At 35.9% G+C, this 24739-nt stretch overlaps 1 protein-coding gene across 4 annotated transcripts in view; it reads right to left on the reverse strand.

Annotated features, from left to right (window-relative positions):
• The window catches only part of MYO5A (myosin VA), a 258166-nt gene that overhangs the window by 9259 nt on the left and 224168 nt on the right, over positions 1-24739 (reverse strand). For all 4 annotated transcript variants that reach the window (XM_069098069.1, XM_069098068.1, XM_069098067.1 and 1 more), the window contains 6 exons: positions 20968-21114; positions 20010-20164; positions 12299-12388; positions 10194-10344; positions 2318-2600; positions 410-584 (listed from right to left, as the gene is read on the reverse strand). In XM_069098069.1, the coding sequence (XP_068954170.1) occupies positions 410-584; positions 2318-2600; positions 10194-10344; positions 12299-12388; positions 20010-20164; positions 20968-21114 (1001 nt within the window). The remainder of the gene's footprint in view (positions 1-409; positions 585-2317; positions 2601-10193; positions 10345-12298; positions 12389-20009; positions 20165-20967; positions 21115-24739) is intronic.

Genomic DNA, 24739 nt, shown 5'->3' on the forward strand with positions numbered 1-24739 from the left:
GCTATATAAAAATTTTTACTAAAGTTTAATAAAGGATCCCCAGAGGTCTGTATATTTGTTTAAAAAATATTTTTATAATTGCATTTTAACATAATGTTTACTTTGCAATTTTATATATTTTATGCACTCAAAAGACATTCTGCATCGATAGGCTTCACCTGACTGCCAGAGGGTCCATCTCACACACACACACACACACACACACACACACACACACACACACACATACTCTGTCTCTCTCCCTCCCTCCCTCTCTCCCTCTCTTTCTCTCTCTCTCTCAAGAACCCTTGCTACACACAGAAGGATTAACTGTTTGACCCTTTTCGGTCCCATGATACCTGCTTAGGGGCACAGAGTACTATAAAATGCTAAATAACATTTTCACACACAGAAAAGAAACATGTTTTACCTGCGCAGTAGTTAAAGCATTACACATGGAACAGATGGCTTCAGCATCTTCATCCGTTTTCTTCTTCACCTGCAAAAGCTGGGCAGCCTGAATGAGGGGCTCTAGTGTTTCTTTGGCCCCACTGTTCATAAGATTCTTGTCACGGAGCCATTCTTCCAGTTGACTGACATTGTACCTGTGAAGAGAAGTTTGAGAGGTGTGTCTCATGGCTGTCATGAGAATCTGATCAAACTTTCAGCAACCTCGTCAGAACTTTTAAACAGAATGTGACAGGCAGTATTTTTGTTCCATTTTCTTTTTTCACCTGTCCCTGAAAATAAAATCATCACAAATAACTTATGCGCTCTTGATTGGGAGCCTACAAAATTAAATAATTAGAAGATCTTAACGAATTTAATTGAAGATGGGAGATTGAGCTGTTCTATCAAAAATAAGTGGAATGGAACAGTATAAAAAGCAAATGGAAACACAAAGTCTACAAGTGACTCCTTGCTTTATGGAATAAAGGCATTCTAAAAAGCTAATTATAAACCAAATTTCTATAAAATGAATAATTTCCACAGTCCCACCAGAACTTTTTTTTTGTTTCCCATCACAGTTTCAGAGATGTGTTTATTGCATAATTGCATTGCATAAGGCTTGAAGTGGGGAGGAGTAAAGGGAATTTTGAGGGAAAATAGCTCTTCTGGGCACTGATTTATCCAAAGCAGACACCTTGGCTCTGAGCTTTCCCTCTCACTGCCCTGACCTTGGTATTATGTTCAGGGGAATGTGGGATATAGGACACCATACCTAATGAAAGCACAAAATAAAAAGAAGCAGAGCTAGCCAAGCACCTTGAGGGTTTCAGGAGGAAACGAATGAAGTTAACACTCAGGATTAATATTAAGAAAAATGAATATGCTATTTGAATTTTGTAATTGCACACAGAATAGGCATTATAATTTTCATTTAAGTCGTTACACATATCAGAAAGTATATTCAGAAGGCACTTGGTCAAGGCTAAAAGATGCTTGTTCTGGCACTGAAGATATCTCTCTGCATAACATTTAATATGATACCACATGCATAGAAAAAAAATTGTTAGATAAGTAATCTGGATTGCACATATTAGTGGGTTTTGTTTTTCAGCATGGAGGGGTACTGTATAAGCATTCACATGAAAAAGTACATGAACTTCCCCCCAGTACATTTAATAAGAGAAGTCTAAATCTGGAAGTCTTCAGTATCATACTCCAATGCTCTGTACTGGTATGGAAACTTCCTACAATGATACAGATAGTATCCCATCCATGTTTACCTATCCTGAATGACTCTTGTCCAAATCATCCCATGCTCTGTCGTTGAGGGTTTATTTAAGGTGTTGGGGGTCTTCTTTGTCTTCACCTGCCATTGCAAAGAATCTGACAGACAATGTGGGCTATCACTTGGCTATTTTGTGTTCTCACTATTGACCAGTCCACATTTTTCTTCTTGAGAACATATAATGTTGAAATTTGGCAAGAGAACTTTCACTGTCTTACCTGGTTTTTAAAAAAGTCATGCTCCCATCTTTTAATACTCCCTATTCCCACAAAGTGTGCTCATTTTCTAATGGAGTAGGTCTTTCTACCGAGGACACTAGCAAAGTACAGTTGAATGCTTATAATTAATGAAATTTTGTGAAATCAAAGAATGGATAAAAGAGTATAGGTTAGGTGACCAGGAATGTAAAGAGGCTTCATCTCCATTACTTTCCTCTAAGATTTTTCTTCTGAAATATCATAACATATTAATTTGAAGTTCTGAAGATGTTAGTAGTTATCTCCTGATAAAGTAGGTCAGTGAAATGTCCAAGAGAATGTATCCCCCCCCCCCAGTTTTCTGGGTGTTGGATTTCAGAGGAGACAAGGCCTGGTATCTGCTCACCTGATCTGCATGCCTTTGCTCCAAGAACACATATCCTTTCGTAGAAGAAGATTATTCAAAGTAATGGCACCCACAATGTAGAACATCTGCTTGACCACTTGCTTGATCAATTCTGGATCCATTCCATGCTGACACATGACTGAATGGAAGGAGTTAAGTTGCCGAAGGATGGAGTCTAATGTATAGGTGCCTTCATCTGCAATACTGGAAGTCCTCTTCCTTAGCCCAGTGGGCTTCACTCCTGACACTCCCTGGATGGTTTCATGCTCCAACATTCCAGAAACTGGTTTGGGATAAGAATAGAGTCACAATAGCTGGAAAGGTACAAACTGCAATGTTTAAATTTTTAAACAAAAGACAAGTAAAGGAACTTGATTATTCTATGCAAAAAAAAATCTAAGCATTAAGATGTTACATGTAAAGTGTTACATGTAGGAAAAAGTACTCCACGCATAGGACCTTCTAGATTTGAACACTAAATAAAATAGTAACAACAAAAAGAATCATCATTAAAAAAAAACAGTAGTTATACAGCACTTTAGAGTTTGGAGAGTGCTTTACAAATATTGTTTCATTTGATCCTCACAACAACCCTGGGAGATAGGTTATTATTCTGATTTTACAAATGAGGAAACTGAGGCAGACAGGGTTTTTTTTTTTTTTTTCCCCAGGATCACACAGCTAGTAAATGTCAGGAAGGATCTGAACTCAGGTCCTTCTGACTAAAGGTCCAGCACTCTATCCACAGCACCTTATGAAGATGACCTCTAAGGTACATTCCAACTCCAGTATTATCTAAGTTACTGTTGTTCTAACTTTTCTAATGAATTTTCTCCGCAAGTTGCAATCTCTGCTTCTTTTTCTAATTTCCTACCCATTTGTATGGTATATGGATCTTTCCTTCTCTTGAACCTTAATCCTGTTCGTTTCCCTTTGGTCTAACTCTGGTGTCTACAGATTACTCTTAGGAATTATCAATGATAAATTCTTTTAGAATGTAATTATATAGTTAACACAAGTTGATATTTTCGTGGAAAAATGATTTGTCTATTTTTCTGACTACTTTGTATTTACTTCGGAAATCTTTTGCATTTACCTATCTATGTTTTGCTTGTTTCCTCACAGTAGGAGTTTTAAAGGCAAGGCCTGTTCTCATTTTTAAATGTCTTTGTATCTCTAGTGCCTAGCACATAGTAGGTACTTCATAAATGATTACATAATAGAATCTGACCTAACGTTTTCCCCATGTGATCAATGTATATTATCAAGCAATGTGAATGATAGATTTACACTCCCGTTTTCAAAGAAAGGCCCATGAGAGCAGGAGCTGTTGAATATAATCTGCTAGGACATTTTACGGCCAAAGCTAAAAGATCCAGATTGGAAAACAGCGTAACTCCCAGGGACATTATGAGGACGAAATCACTTAGCACAGTGCTTTGCGCACAGTAAGTGCTATGGAATGCTATTATAACTATTATAATATCAGAGCACAAATAAGAGAAGTAGAGCCCCAGAATTTTAAAAGAGTTTTGTCACTGTTCCTCCTTTTGGCACAGAAGTTTCCTTGAAGTCTGAAAATCCTGATGGTTTAGTCTAAGAAACTTTTTCAGAAAGGGGTAACTAAGTGGATAATTGGTGTTCACTTATTCTAAAAATATATATAAATTTTATTTGTTTCACCAAAGCAAACAAATTTAGTAAAATTTTATTTTAATTACATATGTGTGAAGGCTTTAGGCCAATTTCAGTCTCATAACCCATAGCTCTTAAGGTGGGTATGAAAGAAGACAGTTGTTTATTAAAAACATAACCTACTCAATTCACAGAATCTCAGATTCGTAGGTCCCACTGTGGGCTGTTTAGCCTAAATGTGGCCTTTAGGTACCTGTGACAACTTGACAAGGTATCATTTCTAGAAAGTGTTTTTTAGTCTTAGTATAAAGTATATCTTAATCTTAAGGGGGAATGTTTTCTTTCTTTTTTCCCCCACAAATTATTCTTGTATTTTTAAAAGTGAGACAAATCAGCAAATAAACTAAAACAAGAAGGTAGAGAATTACAACGTAGATTCCAAGTCATGTAGGACAATAAATAAATCCTAAGGAGTTATCCAAGATAAATAGTGAAAAGTCAAGAGACCTAGCCATATTTATATTGCAAATTTGATGCAGAAGTGATATTTGAACTCTGATCTTCCAAATCATTCTATGAAATGTATATCGTTGCCTCTATATTATGACACTGGATTTGCAAAGATATTGCAAATTCTTACATCTTCCAGATTCTTGTATGATAACAATGTATGATAACTGTTCTTTTTGTTTTGTTTTGAGGTCCTAATATTTATGAAACACAGATCTTTTTCCCTCTTTCATTCCTTCCCCCGTCCCTAAGAAGGTGTTCAATCGGACATAGGCTCTACATATACATTCATATTAAATATGTTTTCACATTAGTCATGTTGCAAAGAAGAATTATAACCTATGGAACGATCCACAAGAAACAACAAAACAAAACACAAAAGAGAGAGAGCAAATAGTATGCTTCGATCTGCATTCAGACTCCATAGTCTTTTTTCTGGACGTGGATGGATTTTCCATCATGAGTCGTTTCGGAGTTGTCTTAGAACCCTTCCACTGCTGAGAAGAGCCTAGTCTATCAAAGTTAGTCATCACACAGTGTGGCTGTAACTGCACAATGTTCTCCTGGTTCTGCTCAAGGGCAAATGTTTTCAAACTATTTTGAAAAGAAAGAGACTGTCTGCCCCAGTGAATATTTGCTGCTGTTTTTCCTAACTTCCTAGCCATCTCTCTATAAACGCTTCCATTTCAGGTATGAATGAAGAGCCCGTATGGAAAGCGGAAAGAACAGTAGACTGAAATCTGACTTCAGACACTTGCTAACACACTATCTCTGAGACTCCCTGCTCTCCTATGAAAAATGGAGGTGATGATTGTTGTTGTTCTTGAGTGGTTCAGTAGTGGCCAACTTTTCATGACCCCATAGGGGATTTTCTTGGCTAAATGGACTGGACTGCTTTGCCACTTTCTTCTTCAGTGGATTAAGGCAAACAGGTTAAGTGACTTGCCCAGGGTCACAAAGTAGTGTCTGAGTTGGATTTGAACTTGGGTCTTCCTAACTCCAGGCCCAGTGCTCTATCCACTGAGTCTATTTACACTATCTATTTCATAGAGTTGTTGTGAAGAAAGTGGTTTTTAAGTGAGAAAGTGCTATATGAGCATTACTAATAATACTTAGTGTTAAATCTAATAATTTCTGACAATGGGGGCCCTACTAGATTACATTTTAGGGAGAAAATCCTCTGAAATCTTTGATGAAAGCTTAACTTTGCAAATGATGATACCATTTTATCTCAATCAGGTGAGATGGTAAGTTCTCAGTAAAAAAAAAAAAATTGACTGTACAAGTTGTTACCACCATATAGTTGCTTTCATATTCAAACCAAAAGACAAACTTCCTACCCACCCTCAAACACAAATGTTGATCAAATTAGTGATTTTCAGGGAAAAGGTGTGTAGCCTTTGTTTTTTGAGGGGAAATGTAAACTTTAAAAATTAGAGACTTATGAAATGTGAATAGAAACTTCAAAGCCAACAGCCTTCTTTGAATTTGTCCTTATTACACAGTTGAAAGCCCAATTTAACTTCAGGAAAATGTCAATGATGCAAACAAAATTTATTGTTTGTTACATTATTTGTGCATGACTTGTCTTTTCAAAAATGTCATCTAAACTTTAGAAAGCTGTCAAGGTTCTAATTGGACATTGTTTTATAAATTCTCAACCACACTAATGAAAGAAAACAAATGTACATAATAGAAAATACTATAGTGGTAGGTCTTTCTGCATGCTATAGTGATGTCAGAATGAGAAGGACAAATGGTCAAATAAAAAAAGAAGCAGGGAACCAGGGAGCAGTCTTGATGAAGAGTTTGCTTGGTATAATTAATTCAAAATCTTTTCCCTTCTGCTTTCAATGCCTACCCACTAATTGGATTCTTTTCAATTCTTTAGTTTGCACCTGCAATCAAAACTGGGAATTGTTTAGAGGCCAAAAGCAAACTTTTTGATTGGCAATAAAGCTATTTTCGTATAAATAGGAAACAGAAAAGCTGACTGAGCTAAATTTTCTCTTGCCTCTACCTTGGACTAGGTTCTGTCTTTTCAAAGTTCATAGGTCCTTAGGGAGGAGTTTTATGCTCCCCACATGCCTTTATGCCAACAGTTGGTTAATTGCTGGGCTATTCTGGAAAACGGGAGTGGCAAACATCATTATGACTGAAGAAAGGAAATGGGGAAAGTATTGGGGAAAACTTGCTCAAGCAATACTCAAGAAGGTAGACATGGAGGCTAGGAACACAACCCATACTATGTTGAGGATACGCCCATGTTCTGTTGTTTCAGTCATGGCTGACTCTTGGTGACCCCATTAAGTTTTCTTGCCAAATATTCTGAAGTGGTTTGTAATTTCCTTTTCCAGCTTATTTTTCAGATGAGGAACTGAGGCAAATAGGGTTAAGTGACTTATCCAGGGATCACGCAGCTAGTAAGTATCTGAGGTCACATCTGAATTCAGGAAGATGAGTCTTCCTGACTTTGCATTAGAGTAGAGTTGTACATTATTTTTAGTAGCTCACAATTTTTACTGCCTGCTGTTTCTTCAGGTACTTACCACACACACTCACTTATCCAAAGGCACAAACATGTCCATCCACATGCAAAAGGACATCAAGATACATATATAGAGATAAATGAACACATAGAAGAGGAGTATACACAGGTGGGAATGTCAAGAATCACATATTCACACACAGAGGCATGTGTAATATACCTAGAGGTGGATATACATGCTACACGTACATAAACACCCTCTCTTGCTTTGCTGAGGGGAACAAGTCCTCTTGCAGGAAGCAACAGCAAGAAGACAATCTCCTCAGTCACCATACTCACGCTGCTCTGGCTCCTTACAAACCTATTATAAGTCACAGCCCTCAATCATTTCAAAGGGTCTCCATCATTTAAAGTGTCAGTGGCGGGGCAGCCAGGTAGCACAGCGAGTAAAGAGCACTGGCCCCAGAGTCGGGATGACCTGGGATCGAATCCGGGCTCAGACACTTAGTACCCGCCCAGAAACACCTGGCCATGTAATCATGAGCAAGTTACTTAACCCCAATTTCTTAAAAAATTAAAAAAAAATAAAATGTCAGTGGCTGAGGAAAGTTAGGGACATCTGTTGTTGATCTAGTATAAGAACTCAGCCTAATAACTGTTTCAAGGATATTATTTTAAATCATAGAGCTCTTAGCCCATCACTAGGGCAAAGTAGTGTTGTCTCTTAAAGATCACCAAGGATGCAATGAGCTGACATCCTGCCTCCTCACTCTCTCTTACCACCCATATACAAGTTGTTGGCATGGCCTATCATCTCTGCCCTCATCATATCTCTCACATAAGACCCCCTCTCTCCTCTAATATTGCCCTTTGCCCCCTGGTGCAAGCCTCAGCACCTCATGCCTAGACTATTGCAACAGTGCTCAGGATGCTTCATTTTAGTCCAGCCTCCACAGTGCTGCCTAAGGGACTTTGCATAAATGCAGAAGATTTTAGAATACTAGATTTAGAGTAGGAAGGGCCTCTAAACAGGCCATCAAATCCACCTCTTTTATCTTTTAAGTGAGGAAAGTAAAACTCAGGAAAATCAAGTGACTTGATCAGAGTTAAACTACTTACTAAATAACAGGCAGCATTTGAACTTGGGACTTCCTGATTCCAAGTCCAGCATGATTTGACCATACTTACTCCCCTACTCTAATTTCAGTGATATCTCTCTATTATTTCTAGGATCAAGTTTAAACTCCTGTTTAGCTTTCTTTTTTCTTTTTTCTTTTTTAAAGAGTTGTAAAAGGGTTAACCAACCTGCCCAGGGTCATATAACTAGTAAGTGTCTGGAGCTAGATCTGAACTCAGGAACAAAAGTCTACCTGACTTCAGGCCCAGCACTATGCACTGCAACATCTAGCTGCCCTCTGTTTATCTTTAAAAGCCCTTCACAACCTGCTTCCACCCTCCCTTTCCGTCTGCATGGTATATTCTTCTCCCTTCTACACTCTGAAACCTATTCACACTGGCCTGCTCTCTGTCCCTCACAGACAACACTACACTTCTTATCTCAGTAGCTTTGCATGGCTGTCCCACATGCCTCGAATGTGTTCCCTCCCCAATAAAAATCTCAGGCTTCCTTCAAAATACATCTCAAGCCCTACCTTTCATACAAAATTTTTCCTGACTCCCTTAATTGCCAAATCTACTCTATATTTAGTTATTTTGTATTTATTTGTATTTGTTCTCATCATGTTCCCTTTATTTATACTTACACGTGTAGTTGTCTCTCCCATTAGAGAGATGTAAACATCTTTAGTAGGTATTGTTTCATTCAATGTATTTTTATTCCAGCACCCAACATAGTGCCTAAGACTATGTTGTTGTTATTCAGTTGTGTCCAACTCTTTGTGACCCCCTGGGCCATACTGTTTGTGGGGTTTCCCAGGCAAGGATACTGAAGTGGTTTGCCATTTCCTTCTCCAGAGGATTAAGGCAAACAGAGGTTAAGTGACTTGTCTAGCTAGTACATGTCTAAGGTCGGATATTTGAATTCAGGTCTTCCTGACTCCAAGTCCAGAGTTCTATCCCCTGAGCCACCTAGTTGCTTCCAGTACATAGGAGAGACTTGATAAATGTTTGCTGAATGATTGAGAAGTCCATGCGCGCTTTTATGTGTGTGTGTGTGTGTGTGTGTGTGTGTGTGTGTGTGTGTAGTATATTAGACCAAATTTACAAGTACCTGTGACAAGTGAGCAAGTCTAGCCTCCATCATTTCTACAAAGTATATCTTAATCTTAGGTTAAACTGATTTAAAATTAATTTGAAAGGACAGAAGCTTTTAGTACACATCACAAGGAAACCAAATAATATGGTGCAGTAGAAAGAATCAGAGTACCTGGGTTCAAATCTTGGCTCTACTTGTAACTGTGTGACACCAGACAAGTGATTTAACCTCTCTGAGTTTTGACTTTATCTGTAAATGAAGAGGTTGGTCTTGATGACTAAGTTCCCTTCCAGTGCTAAATCCATTATCCTACTGTCTGTGATAACTCATAAACTAGGGATAAGGTGATTAGAAGATATCCCCACTTAACCATGGCTATGAGAACCACAGGTACCTACTTTAATTTCAGATCTCATGGTATCTAGGTCAGAGGTGTAAAACTCACTGCCTGAAGGTGCCAAACAACCTTAAAGGGCTTTTGAACTAAATTAAAATGTAATTTAGAAATATTTAACAAAAAATAACATAGCATAGATAATGTTAATTTGTGGCTTTCTAAATCCATACACAGCTATAGGAATCCATTTCCATTTGAATATGACACCAATGATCTAGGTTATCCAATAATTTTCTGATTGGATTCATGGTCAGAAATGCTTGTCAGTGATAACAAATGGAGTGAAATTTAATTTCAAAAACCCTTACCTAATCTGTGTGTAGAGTCTAGTAACTAAATTTCTAGGGAGAACATCTTTGGGAAGAGTCTTTGGGTGAATACTCGGGTTGCCAACGGCTGACACATTTTATTTTAATGACAAGAAGAAGTTAGTTGTCTTAGGGGGTGATCTGCTTTTAGGTTAAGACTATTGGGGTGGGGGAGGAGGGGTGGTGCATCATTCTGCGCTACTTATTTATTGTTGAGTGTTACAACAGATGGAGCCTGCTTTCAACACAGCATCCTCTCAAACAGTATCATACTAATGATATTCTTAGTCATAATAGTATTTCATTGCCCTTTTTAGTCTTACCAATCATTGGCTGAAGGATGTTCTCTAATACTCGAACAAGCTGCTGATAGATCTGAATCGCCAAGTCGCTCAGCACCTGCCGGTACTCAGCCAGGTCAAAGTTGGTAAGGCAGTGTTCATTCTGGCGAGGTGTATTGTGCTTCATAAATCCCTGAATTGTAAGGTAAGATTGATTTTCAATAAGTAAAATGCAACTTTTATCTTCCCAATTTAAGCATAATTTCCCTTTCATTGGTAAAAGAAGTTAATTCCCCCTCTTTCAATTCCTTTCCATTTCTGTGGCTACCACCATGGTCCAAGGCCTTCCCATGCACACCTGGATGACTGCAACAGCATTTTAGCTGGTCTTTCCCATACTGGGGCCATTCCTGCTTCAATCTCTGTTGCTTGTGGTTGTTAGAATAATCTCTCTCAAAAACTATCTTCAGCATGTCACTTTTCTGCTTTTTCCTGCCTATTGGATCGAATCTAACTTTGTTAGCCTGCCAGTCAGGGTTCTTTGTCACCTTTTCCCACCAAGCAAAATAAATATATAAAAATTAAAAATAGAGGGGTAGGGTAGGGATGTGTAAAAAATCCCAAGACTTAGCATACACTTGGGCTTTTCAATGAAAATGTCAGCTTCACTACTCTACACTAGAATATCAAAGGTCCTGAGCACTAATCTTTACAAACTAATAGTAACGGGACCAAATGGACACTACCATTGTCAAACAAACTGCTGAATGGTAAGAGATTTGTAATGATCTGTTATTAAGGTTTTTTCATTTATCAGATATGATTATGTCTATATGAAGCAAATTGATATGCATGCAGCTATGACATAAAAAATCCTCTTTAAACAAAAATGAGTATTTTGATAGTATTTGTTTAAATGGGATTCTAGACACAGAGAGGCACAGGTATGCTGGCAAATGTTTAACAACAGGCTCTCCAGAGGGAAATTGTATGCAAGAAATACTTTTAGGTTTAATCTGCATTATTAACATTTTCTCCATCACTTAATAATAATAAACTGATTTGTCACATTTGCCAATTTCCAAGGTGTATATATACTGACACTAAAAATCTAACAATTGACGTTCATGAGTGACTTGGCTCCAGCAAACCCTGGACAGCTCCCATTTTTTTTCTACTTCATATTTTGCTTCTCTCTACATTTCATGCTATTGGTGATTTACAATTCATTTCTTCTCACCTTTAACTATTCACTCAATGATTTCAATGGGATGTCCAAATAGATGAAGAAACAACATATATGTAGTCTGGATTTTGTTTTACCATAATCTCCCTTTATGGTAATTCTTCAGGAATTCAATGTATGTAAAATCACAGAGCCCACGTTCATCTGTCACATTCACTTTTGTTATACTTCAGTTCCTTTTAGTCCAACTTCCTCCAGAAGCCTATGATCTTTTTCAAGAGCAGGTCTACCAGATTTTAGTCCCATTCCCCCTGCTCCCCCCAAAAAAGAACTATCTTGCCTAAACTTTGAATCTTTGCCACCTGACTAGTATAAGGTGCTACACACTGCAGGATCCTAAGAAACAATGGCTGAACTTGAATATTCTCTGATTTGGGCTCTCCTATAGATTCTAGTACTGTACACACTGGGCACAATATTCTGAACTTGCCCCTATAAGGGGGTAAGTTCCAAGCTTTAGAAAGTCTTCCCTACACTTCCTTGAAGGCTGAGACAATTTTTCAGTACCTTGGAAATTATAGGTATTAAGTTTTGTTGAATTGAATTCTCTTAAGAAAAACCAAATAAGAAACGAATACACCTAACTACAAATAGTCTCAGTACAAATATTGTATCAAATCAATAGCCAAAAAGGTTATTTTATCTTTGGTCCTCCTAAAGACTGTTCCATTGTCTTTCTTCATATTTCAGCTGTGTGATGGGGAGTTAATTTCATCAGCTATGCTGCCTCTGAATATAAACTATGGGAGTGAAGAGGTTATACAAGGACTTATTGTACATGTGCAATGAATATTAAGCAATATTCTCTGATGCTCCAAACCATGTTGAATCTGGTCTTCTAAAAGTGAACAGGAAAAAAAACTTACTTTTTTTAATAAACATCAGAGAAAGGTATTCTCACCTCTTCTCCACTGTATTGCTTCAAACAGTGCAAAAATCGGCACGTATTTGATAGCCAGAAGGAAACAGTTTCAAAATCATCACCTCTTTTCTGAAATAGAGAAAAAAATAACTTTAAGTTTGATTTTTCCTTTGGAAAGTAGCAATCTGAAAGAACTGAAAGAGATCCTAGAACCTACTTTCTGTAAGTCATGATATAGGTAATTATTGCATTCATTTTGCAGATGAAAATATATGTTGGTCTTTTGCTATGTCAATAGCTTCCAATAATAGATTTCTTTGTAAGTTTCATGGGGAGCTTGTTATCTTGGTCTCCACTTTTTCCCCTCATTAGGTAAGCTCCCCTTAACACTCAAGTGGCTAACATTTAGCTTTTTTTTTTCAGGAAAAAAATAAGGTTATCCTTTACTTACATGCCTTAAATATTCAATAATCAGATGGCCTAGTGGCCAGATACTTTTCACTACCAAAAGTTCCCTCCCCAGGGACCAACCACTGACAGGCTGGAAGGGAAGAAGATAGATAGAAAAGGAGGGAAATCTTCTAGAACTATCATTTATCCCTCCCCTTACAACAGAAATACTCTCTAAAATCCCAGAACTCATCTCATTTTGGTAGTATCCTTAGCCTCTAGTCTATTTCTACACCTCTGTATCCCTCATGGGTCCCATTCAATGTTCCCACTAAAAGTCCCCACATTCTATCCCAGCTCCTGTTAACTTGAATATGATTTGCCTCTAAATATAAATGAAACTTCAAGCTTTGGGGAACCAAGTTCACCACTGACACTTTCCCTACAGGACCTAAGAGAATAAAGAAAAAGAAGGCAGAATGAATAAAAGAACAAGTGAATGTATGTGTAAAAGTAGCAATCTCCATTTGGAAGAGCCTGCTTCTAGAAAGACAGGATGATAATAAAAGTACTGGAAGTTTTCACATTCCTTTCTTTGGAGGATGTTCAGACTTTCTTCCTATATATTTAGAAATGAGACCTTTATCAGAGAAACTTGCAGCAGAGAATTTCTCCCCATTTACCTGCTTCCCTTATAATCATAGCTGGGTTGGTTTTCCTTGAAGAAATTTTTAAGTTTATGCAATTCAAATTGTCCATTTTACTTCCTATGGACCTATCTTGTTTAGTCAGGAACTCTTCACTTATCTATAGATCTGACAGGTATTTTTTTCTATGTTCTTCTGATTTGTTTATTTCCTTTAAGATTCTTGACCTTCCCCTCCCCAGTTCAGATAAATTTCACTATCATTTTTTCCAAGTTTTAAGGAGTAACCTTTTTGTAGTTTGGTATGATATTTAAATAAATTTGTGTAGTTCAGGGATTTTTAACCCTTTTTGTATCATAAATCATTTGGCAGTCTGGTGACGCCTGTAAACACCATTCTTAGAATGTTTTTAGATTCATAAAATAAAAAAAATAGGATTATAAATAAAAACAATTATATTGAAATAGTTATCAAAATTATTTGAGAAAACAAGCTTATGGACTTCAAATTAAAGACTTTGTTTATTGTCATTTCTATTATATTGGCACAGTCTAATCATGAGCAATTAAAGTCTTTGCAACCATCCAGGTCTATACTTCTGCAAAGATCTTTTTTTTTGAAGGGAGGGAAGGCAGGGCATTTGGGGTTGTAACTTGCCCAAGGTCACACAGCTAGTAAGTGTCATGTATCTTAGGTCAGATTTGAAATCAAGTCCTCCTGACTCCAGGGCTGGTCCTCTATTCATTGCACCATCTAACTGGCCCTGCAAAGACCATTTTGTCAATGTATTCATTTAATTCCTGTATGAGCACTGGTTGGTGGACTTCTAAATATTTTAAATGTTCTGTAGTTAATAGGAATGAAATTTCTCTTTCCATATCCTATTAAGTTTTGATGGTAATATATATGAAATCTAATAAATTATGTGTTTTTATTTTATGCACTGATACTTATCTTAAGTTATTAAGTGTTTTGATAAACTTTTTAGTTGAATCTCTAAGGATTCTTTAAGTAGATCTTATCATCTGAAAAAAGGTGATCCTTTCATTTGTTCTTTGCCCATACTTATTCCCTTCATTTCTTTTTCTTGCTATAGCTAATTAAATCAAATAAATAATTATAATAATGGACATCTTTGCCTTACTCCTGAGTTTATAGAAAAGGACTTCTTCATTACATATAATGTTGAACTCTTGGTTCAACACTGGTTTTAGGCAAAAACTATTAACCATATTAGAGAAAGGTTCATTTATCCCTATTCCTTAAAAAAATATGGGTGCTGTAGTTTGTTGAAAGCTTTTTCTGTGCCTATTGTGATAATCATGTGATTGTTATTGTTTTTGTAACTAATATGATATATATCCACCCTGATCATCATGTATAATCTTTTAAATATTTTACTGTAGCTTTTTGGACAACATTTTATATGATATGTTTGTGTCCATATTCACTAGGAATATTGGTCTGTATTTTTTTTCTCTGATTTGACTCTCTGATTTAGGTATCAAGACTATATTTGGACAACTCTGAGGTATCACATCTCACCAGTCAGATTGGCTAAGATGACAAAACAGGAAAATGACAAATGCTGGAGAGGATGTGGACAAATTGGAACACTAATGCATTGCTGGTGGAGTTGTGAACAGATCCAACCATTCTGGAAAGCAATCTGGAATTATGCCCAAAGGGCTATAAATAATTTCATACCCTTTGACCCAGCAATACCACTTCTAGGGTTGTATCCCAAAGAGATCATAGAAGTGGGAAAAGACCCATATGTACAAAAATGTTTATAACAGCTCTTTTTTGTGGTAGCAAAGAATTGGAAATTAAGGGTGTGACCATCAATTGGGGAATGGCTGAACAAGTTGTGGTATATGCATGTTATGGAATACTATTGTGCAATAAGAAATGAGGAGCAGATGGACTTCATATTTACCTGGAGAGGCTTCTACGAACTGATGCTGAGTGAGAAGAGTAGAGCCAGGAGGAATTTGTACACAATTACAGACACAACATATGTGTGACGACCAACTTTGAACTCTTCTCAACAATCCAAAGACATAAGTCAAACCCAAAAGACTCATGATGGAGAGAGTTGTTTACATCCAAAGAAAGAACTGCGATTGAACCCAGATTGAAGAAAACTATCTGCCCTTTTTCGCTTTCTTGTTTGGTTTTGTTCCATTGGCTCTTTACCATTTCTTCCATTGGCTCTTTCATTTGTTCCATTGGCTCTTTCCCATTCTTCATTCCATCTGTTACAATCCTTCTTTATAACCTGACTAATGCCTAATGTGAAAATATTTGCAGATACTATACTTGATTGTATGCCGCCATTGGGGGGGGGAGGGAGAGAAAATTTGAAACTCAAGGATTTGTGGTAATGAATCTTGTAAAGTAAAAGTAAACAAATTAATAAAGAAAAAAGACTCTATATGGATTATAGAAGATATATAGTAGGATCCCTTATTTTCCTATTCTTACAGTTTGCCAATTATTGTCCTTTGAATATTTGTTAGAATTCACTTAGGAAAAGGTTAATTCCTTTGAGAGTTCATGAATGGATTTTCTTTGTTTTTCTGAGATTTAAATTCTACATTTCTTCTATTAATTCAAGTATGTTATTTGTTTTGTAAATCATTAATTCCACTTATTAATTTTCTTAGTATATAATTGGCAAAATGGCTTCCAATGAATTTCTTTATTGATTCCAATGAATTCCTTCATTAGATATGAATTCTTTTTCTTCTTTTTTGGTACTGGCAATTTATTTTTCTTCTCAATTCCCAAAAATCAATATCCCTAGTAGCTTATTAATTTTAAAATAACTTCTACTTTTATTTATCAATTTAATTTTTTCTTGCTTTGTTATCTTCTGAGTTTTCAGAACTTCTATTTTGTGTTTAGCTGAGGTTTTCTGATTTATATCCTTTCTTTTTTCTTCCTTCCTTCCTTCTTTGCATACTCAATTAATGGATCTGTTCTTTCTCTCTGTTGATGAAAGTACTTAGAGATATAAAATTCACCCTAGGGGCTACTTAGACTACTCCCCAAAAGTTTTGGTATGTGGTTTCATTTTGTTATTTTTTCTTTGATGAAATTATTTATTGATTCTATGATTTATTCTATAACCTTGAAATTCTTAAAGATTAAATTATTTAGAATCCATTAAGCTTAATTTCAGTCTTTAAAGGCCCTTTATTGATTAGTACTTTCATTGCATTATGATCATTAAGGATGTATTTAATATTCTGCATTTATTTGTGTGGTTTTTATGCCCTCCCAAATGGTCAATTTTTGTAAAGGTGCCTGAAACATCCTTTAATTCCAAAATCACAAGTCATCCATAATGTAACATTCTAAAACTCCATTTAGGTCCCTTAATTTCTTTCTTGTTTAATTTTTTTTCAAAGGGTCACAATTATAGTTTTCTATTTTTCCATGTTATTTGATTAACATTCCCTTTAAGTACTTAGAAGCTATGTCATCAAGTGTATATACAAGGTGTCCCCAAATTCTGATTTTTTTTTTTGCCTTTTGGAGGGCAGTTGGGGTTAAGTAACTTGCCCAAAGTTACACGGCTAGTTTTTTTGTGTGGGTGTTAAGTGTCTGAGGCCAGAACCGAACTCAGGTCCTCCCGACTCCAGGCCTACGCTTTACTCACTGTGCCACCTAGCCGCCCCCAAATTCTGATTTTTTTTTGCATCAATATTACTCACTGTCTATGCTGTCTTTGAGCATAATGAAATTTCTTTTTTTCTATTTCTTTTTTACTATTTTCCCTGTTCCTTTATCTGAGATCACTATTGCCACCCATGCTTCTGTGATTTCATCTGAAGAATATAATTCTGTTTTAGTCTGCTATTTACCCACATATTATATTGTATGAATCTTTATGTTTTAGTTGTACTTCACATTATTGAGTTATGCTTTCTACTCCATTCTATCTTCTTCCATTTTATGAGTCAGTTCATCCCTTTCACATTCAAGATATATGAGTGTTGTATATCTCCCTCATCATATTCTCCTATGTTTCCCTTCTTTTTGTCCTTGTTCCATACTTACAAAGAAGGTAGTGAAAGAAATAGAATTTGATTAACACTCTATGACTAAAATGATCATCTTCCACTCAATTGCCCTTCTTTTTACCTCATCCAGATCCTTATCATTGGTTCTTACATTTTCTTTCTTTCCTTTTAATACCCACTTTACAACCCATCCTCTAAAGAGGAAGTTCATTTTGCTTGTGACCATTTCTTTCCAACTCTTTTCTCTGAAACCTCCCCTCAACCCAATTCTCTGTCCCTACCCATTTCCCTAACAAGCTTAATCTAATTCTATACCAAAATCTCTGTGTGTGCATGCATGTGAGCTCAATCCTTTTTTTATACTGTACTCTAAATATGAAAAATAGTAAATTACTCTTCTTTCTTCCTCATTTCTTTTTTTAATGTATTTTTTTTATCCCTCCATTTTCTTTCCTCTCTTAGGACTATCAAAAAACCACCCACATTCTCCTTATTTGCCTTATTTAATGTCCTCTTTGACCAAAGAAGGCATCAGGATTCTGATGGGACACTGCCTCTTCACTTCTTAAAACATAAGCTTGTCATCAAACTTTAGCCTCTTCTCTATATTTCTACTGACCCCTGTCTTTGCTTTTTAAAGTATCTACTTAGTCTTACCAGGAAAACTTTAAAGATATTTTCTATTAGAGGTCCATTTCCCCCCTCTAGGATTGAACTTGGCCTTATATTCTTGAATGTAAGCCTGTATTTTCTGCTCTTTGGAATATCATGCTCAAAGATTTTCTCCTCTTTATTAGTTGCTGTCAAGTCTTATGTGATCCTGACCATAGTTCTTTGGTACCAGAAAATTTCTTTCTGGTTATTTGTACTTTTCTTTAACCTGGAAGCTCTGGATTTTGACTATGACATTCCTAGGCATTTTTAATTTATGGGGTTTTGTTTTTAGGAGGTGACCAGTGAATTCCTTCTATTTTCATTTTGTCCTTTGTTTCTAATAGATCTGTTGTTGTTGTTCAGTCATGTATGACTCTTCTGACCCCATCTGTGATTTTCTTGGCAAATATGCCTGAATGGTTTTGCCCTTACCTTGTCCACCTCATTTTACTGAGGCCAACAGGGTTAAGTGACTTGCCTGGAGTTCAAACAGCTAATAAATATCTGAGGCCAGATTTGAACGTAGGTCCTCCTGACTTCTGTCCTGGTGTTCTATCCACTGTGCTACCTAACTACCCCTAACATCATGATCATGGCAGTTTCATTTCTGATTTCTTGAAATATAGTGCTTAAGTTTTTTTGTTTGGTCATGGTTTTCAGGGAGTCTGATGATTCTCAATTTATCCTTTCTTGACATGTTTTCCAGATCAGTTGTTTTTGACATTAGAAACCTAACAATATCTTCTATTTTTAAAAAATCTCTGGTATGCCTGTAATCACAGCATTACTAGGCTTCAGGCCCCCAAACCCCCAGATTACATGGGGTGAGAAAACTAGATTCTTCAGGCCCCTATAGGATTTCTGTAGTCAGAGCACGTGGCATCCTGTATCAGAGTGTTGCTGGCTTTTGTTTCTCTTGCAGCTTCCCTGCCAAAATGCTGCCAGCTTCCAAGCCCCCACACAGATTCCCTATCAGAACAATGCAGGAATCAGGACCCTTGAAGCATACTCAGCCAAAGTGCTGGTAAGCTTTCAGCCTATCTAACTACGCTGCTGCCAAGAATGCCTACAGTCTTCTAGATGTTTATTTTTGTCTGGATGAAGGCACTTATTGAGTCTCCCTCCAACAAACACACCTTTGAATTTGTTGATCATCATTCAATGTGCTGCCCTTTCTAAAGCTTTGCTGGCTTATATGTAGGATTCCTCTACAACCTTTTATATAACCATTGTAACTGGAAACTCTAAAATGGGTGATTTTGATGCTTCAATGTCTCTTCCCATATTGTTGACATGTACTATAAAGTGTTTCTCCTAATTAGGAATTTCATATCCTAGAGGAAATTTTGGTGAAAGAGGAAAAAAGGAAAAAAAATAATCATCCAGGAATTCCTTATTAAAGTTACTTAAAGTCTCTTATTTTAACTGTAGTATGTTATTCTCTACAGATTTATTTCATTAAATAACTTTCAAATGCATTCCAGATAGGATTTGGAAGCACAGATAACTCTCATTTATATAATGTTTTAAGGTGTTCCAAGTGCTATCCTTATAACAAGCATATTTTAAGCTACCTTAGGCAATTTTTAGTGCAATGATTAGTACCCCTCATAGTACAGATCAGGAAACTGAGGCACAGAGAAATTAGCTGTTTGTCCCTGGTCACAGAGCTGGCATCAAAGCCTACATTCAAATCCAGGTCTCCTACCTCCTAGGCCAGGGATTTTTCTACTATATCCATTCATATATTACCATAAAGCTAAAAACACGAAGCATCTAACCGATCTAATCGGTCAACTCAAATCTTGTTTTTAAAATAAACAAATGGATAAATGTTAAGGAAGAAATCTTTCCCATAGTGAACGTTATAATCTACCAGTTATGACTAAAACTGTTTCACTAACTGGTGACTCATTTCTCACACTGAAGGAGGATTCATTTCAAAAACAGAAAACAGCTGCAATGTAGATTTTATCATCTCTAACATTCATCCTATAGTCGTTTTCATAAATCAAAGCATGAACTGACCTTCAGTACTTTTTTGATGCTGTTAATTGTTGACGTCAGCAATGACCTCACTTTCTGATCATCATTCAGGTAGTCAGCATGTCGGACACACATAAATAAAATGTAGGCTGGTAACCCAGGGATTAAATTGACAGCCACCCCACGTGGTTTCAAGTCTAAAAGAAAAACAATAAAAAAGACTTCACATAATGCTAAAAACCACACAAAGAAGGCTTTGTGGGTGGCCTATATGGTTAGTCATCACATAAACACAAGTATTTTTGAGGGCAAAAAAATATCAGTAAAAAGGATCTTTTAAGGCATTAAGTCACAACTTCCAAAATAATGCTATTATTGAAGTAATTAGTCCAGGGTTATGAATCATGTCAGCCCATAATACAAGTTTCCTACTGATGGTGACCACTTTGCTGGAATACCAGGAACTTAAAAGGAAGGCTCTGTGAAAAGTTAATATAGAGCTGGGGCTGAAGGTATATTAACACTAAAACACATTCTCTATTCTTTCATTTCATAAGCTCACGGCTCTATGCAGGACCCTTCATTCTTGTTCTAAGGATCTCTTATTCTTCATAGTCCCATGCTCAATGTCCTTAGAGACTCTCCTCTTCCTCACCCATCTTTTACTTCTGTGAAAACATTCCTTCTACCAACACCTTGTTTCTCCACTGTTGTCATGCTATTGTGGAGTTTTCTTTCTTAAAACATTACTCTAACCACATGTGGTAGTCAAAAAAAAAAAATGAACCAATACTACCGATAAAGCAGGAAAAAAGGAAATCTTGTGTCCAATCCTAATTGTCATGTAATAATATCGATGTGTAGGAGTTTGGACCTAAGGAGGACATTTTCAAAAACTTTATGTTAGCCATTCCTTGAAGCTAGATAGCTCTGCCAAAGGTACAGGAATATCAATCCATATCGATCAAGTAAGTTGTTATTTCATGCAAAATATACTTGCCCAGGATGAGATTCTTGACAAGTTTTTGCTCATCATCCTTCTTATATTCCAACATTCCCTGGAAATCCTTCTCTTTCCTGGGTATGTTCACTGGACGGATAGGTTCATCAATGATCTGCCCAGGAGATATGTTCTCCATCTGCCCCACTGCAGAAATCAAACAAGGAAAATATATATATATATATATATGAACATGAAACAGATATTTTGATAGTTATACTTCAATAAAATTGGTTTCCTTCTCAATTCTATATATTTCATTTTATGCATTTAAAAGTATTATTCTGAGGAGTCCGTAGGCCTTACAAGACTACAAAAGGGATCCATAACACAATTAAGAATCCCTCTTGTAAAAGGAAAAGCCATTAGTTGAGTCCTTTCTGAGTTATTCCTGATTTTTATTAAAATACTGGACATAAGACCCTTGAAAGAACTTATAATGTACCTGAAAATAAGTGAAGAGGAAAATATGGCCACATTTTAGAGGGGAAAGTGCTTGGTACTAAGACTAAAAAATAAATTCCTCTTCTCTACCACTTACTTTTACTGAAAGAAATCACCATTTACTTCAGTTTGAAGAGGAAATAGATCAGGCGTAGTAAGTTAAGAACTACACTCTACATAATCAAAAGAAAACCATTAAAAGTGATTCTTTTTGATGACACAGGAATATATCATCACTGATTTAGAGCCAGAAGAGAACTTTAAGTCTATATATTTTAATTCATTCATTTTATAGATAAGGAAACTCAGAACCAGAGAGATTAAGTGACTTTCCCAGGGTCACAAAAGGTAATTGGCAGAGCCAAAACTTAAATTCAGGGCCCTTAATTCCAAATAGAGTACTTTTTCCACCATACCATGATGATGGGAACTTATGTTCTAAAAAGCAATTTCATTTTCATTTGATCAAATCTCTAAGAACATTTTTTCTTTTATTAAAAAAATAATTCAGAAGGCATTCTCTTTTCATATCTCAAGAATGACACTGTCACAAGCAGATAAAATATGGAAGAGGTTAGGTCAGTAGTATCATTGATTTATATATCCCCCTCCAATAAATGAAATAACAATTAATTATCTTTGGGAAAGTACAGGGTTTCAAGTAGAGTTAAAGAAATATAACATTCCACCTGTGTTTAGGAAAATCTATTAGCAATCATTCTTCCTGATAATGAACCATTTATGCTTGTGGACAAACTATTCCTTCATAAAATTGGCCATGTCTCATTAATCCCATCAGTAGGGTTGTATTTCAAATAAGCGATTAGGAAGGAAAAAGGAACTATTTGCACAAAGATGTTTATGGCTTTGCTGTATATAATACCTGGAAATAACCTAACTATTTGATGTTTGGAAAATATATAAAGAGCCTATAGTATAGCAATACAATGGAACACCATGTCAGCATGTAAAATGACAAATGCAGTTATATCTAAGCACCTAGTACTTTGCATAAATGCTAGCTGGAGTAAATAGAATACAGAACAATGGAAAGTTATGTTTATTTGAAAAATGTAAAAGAAAAAAGGACCAGGCATACAATGAACACAGACTATAACTGAAAAAAAATTCTATGTACATATGTAAGAGTATACTCATGAAGATCAGAAGGAATTGAAGTCCCTGATAGTGATAGCTGTATATGTAAGTATATTTATGTCATAAAACTAATGAAAGAAAATATAGAGGATAAACCCATAAAAGTTACCAGTATTTCTGTATATTACCAACAAAATACAGCAAGAAGAGAGAAAGAGAAATTCTATTTAAAATAACTACAGAAAAATATAAAGTGGAAAAATATTCCACTCCCTCATTTCTCTAATTAACAACCTACATAATAACCCTTTCCACCTCTGTGTCTTTGCCCCTACCACTCCCACACACTTCAAGCAATGAAAGGTTGAACTTGAGGTTGAACTGAAACTACTGTCATGCAGGAGAACTCCTTATAATGGAAAGATACTAAAAGAAATCATTATATAGTAAAAAAAAAAAACCAATCAAATTAGAAGTTAGAAGACTTCTTTACATTTTACAAGACATTTTACACAAGCATGGCCACTAATAATCTGTACAGCCTTGGGCAAGTAGCTTCAATTCATATTCCTAATCTGGTTTGACTAGGTGTTCGCTAATGTCCATCCCAGATCTAAAATGCTATGATTTTATTTACATTATGATAGGGAGAATATTTTTTAAAATTATAAACCCATTTCCAGATTTAAAAATGAAATAAAAATTTGAAACATCTACAACTATGTTGTTATTTTTTTTTATTAAAGGTGCAGCAGAAAGAGGCCTTGGGATCAAAAATCCTCCCTGCTACTTACTACCTGTGTGATGTTGGACAAGTTGCTACCTCTCTCCCTAGGTCTCAGTATCTTTAACTATAAAATGAAGAGAACTGGGCATTCCTCCATTGAAAAGACACCCCATTAGCATTTCATTTTTTTGCCATTGCAAAGAGCAGCTATAAATATTTTTGTACAGAAAGGTCCTTTTATAGGCCTAGAAGTAGTATAGCTGGATTGAAGGGCTCACACTGCTAAGCAACTGTGTAAAATTCCAAATTGTTTTCCAGCATGTGAAATGTTGCGTGCACTTTCAGGTGAGGTCACTGTATTATTAATTGCATTCAATTGTTTTACTTTGTTAATAAAAAAGAAACTTCTCAAGAAGAGGGATTTATCTAAATGTTTATAATGCAAAACTAAAATACATCAGTAAAACTGTAATGGTGGGATAGGAAAAAAAATAAAACTTTTTCTTGTTAACATCTTTATAAGATCTGTGGAAATGAGATCAGGAGTTCTATCTCCTATGCTGAAATAGCAGTTAATAAAGGATGTTGCACATGTGACTGATGAAACCAGGACAAAAATAAGCTAATGTGTTTCTCCCACCACTAAACATATTTCTGCCATGCATTTGCAGGAAAGCAGGTTTTGTTTTGAAGCCAAGGCTATTTGATCAAAAAAAGTTTAAAAAAAATTTTAATTCTAAAAACCATTGATAGAATCACTGGAAGACTCTTTTCTTCCCATCCTCAGTGAACAGATAATTGGGGCCAAAAATAAAGGGAGTTGGATTAGATAATCTCCAAAATCTCTTTAAGCTTTGGATCTGTATATAACCAAATACACACATTTACTGGTGTGAAATACAATATAGTCTTCTTTAATATTTTAATTTTAAATAGTATCAATTTTAGATCACTGCATTTTAAATAAACTTTAAAAAGGGAAAATTCTGGTAACTCCAAGGTTCTGGGTTCTAAAACGTTCCAATGACAGTCCAAAAATCCTTCATTTTTCAGAATTTTCTAAATTTCTTTTTTAGCAAAAATAAAGAGGTGGTAGAGACAACTTGTTTTGCTGCCATGTTTTATCCACTCTCTGCTTTTCTAAAAAAGCAACTTATGGATACATGTTCAAATCTCATTAAGTAATGACCAAAATAATGACACATTTAAACCATGCTTTAATGTTTAAAAAATATATGTCTCACAGTAGCTCTGTGAAGGAGGTAGTACAAATATTACCTGTTTTATCATTAAAAAAACTGAGGTTCAGAAAGACTGTGAAACATGGTTTTACTTAGCTGGTAAATGTCAAAGTGGGATTGGAACCCAAGTTCTATGACTCTTATAAGTGCAGCCCCTCTTGGCAATTTACCATAGGTTCTTACCAAAGACAATCTCTAATGACAAATCTCTGCATCCCTTAATAGCAGTTACTAATGCCTCATTTTACTTCTAATTCAAGCA

This window comes from Petaurus breviceps, unplaced genomic scaffold (genome assembly GCF_028583685.1).
Source record: "Petaurus breviceps papuanus isolate PSGF00001 unplaced genomic scaffold, PetGlider_PUasm1.0 37, whole genome shotgun sequence".
Lineage (NCBI taxonomy): Eukaryota > Metazoa > Chordata > Mammalia > Diprotodontia > Petauridae > Petaurus > Petaurus breviceps.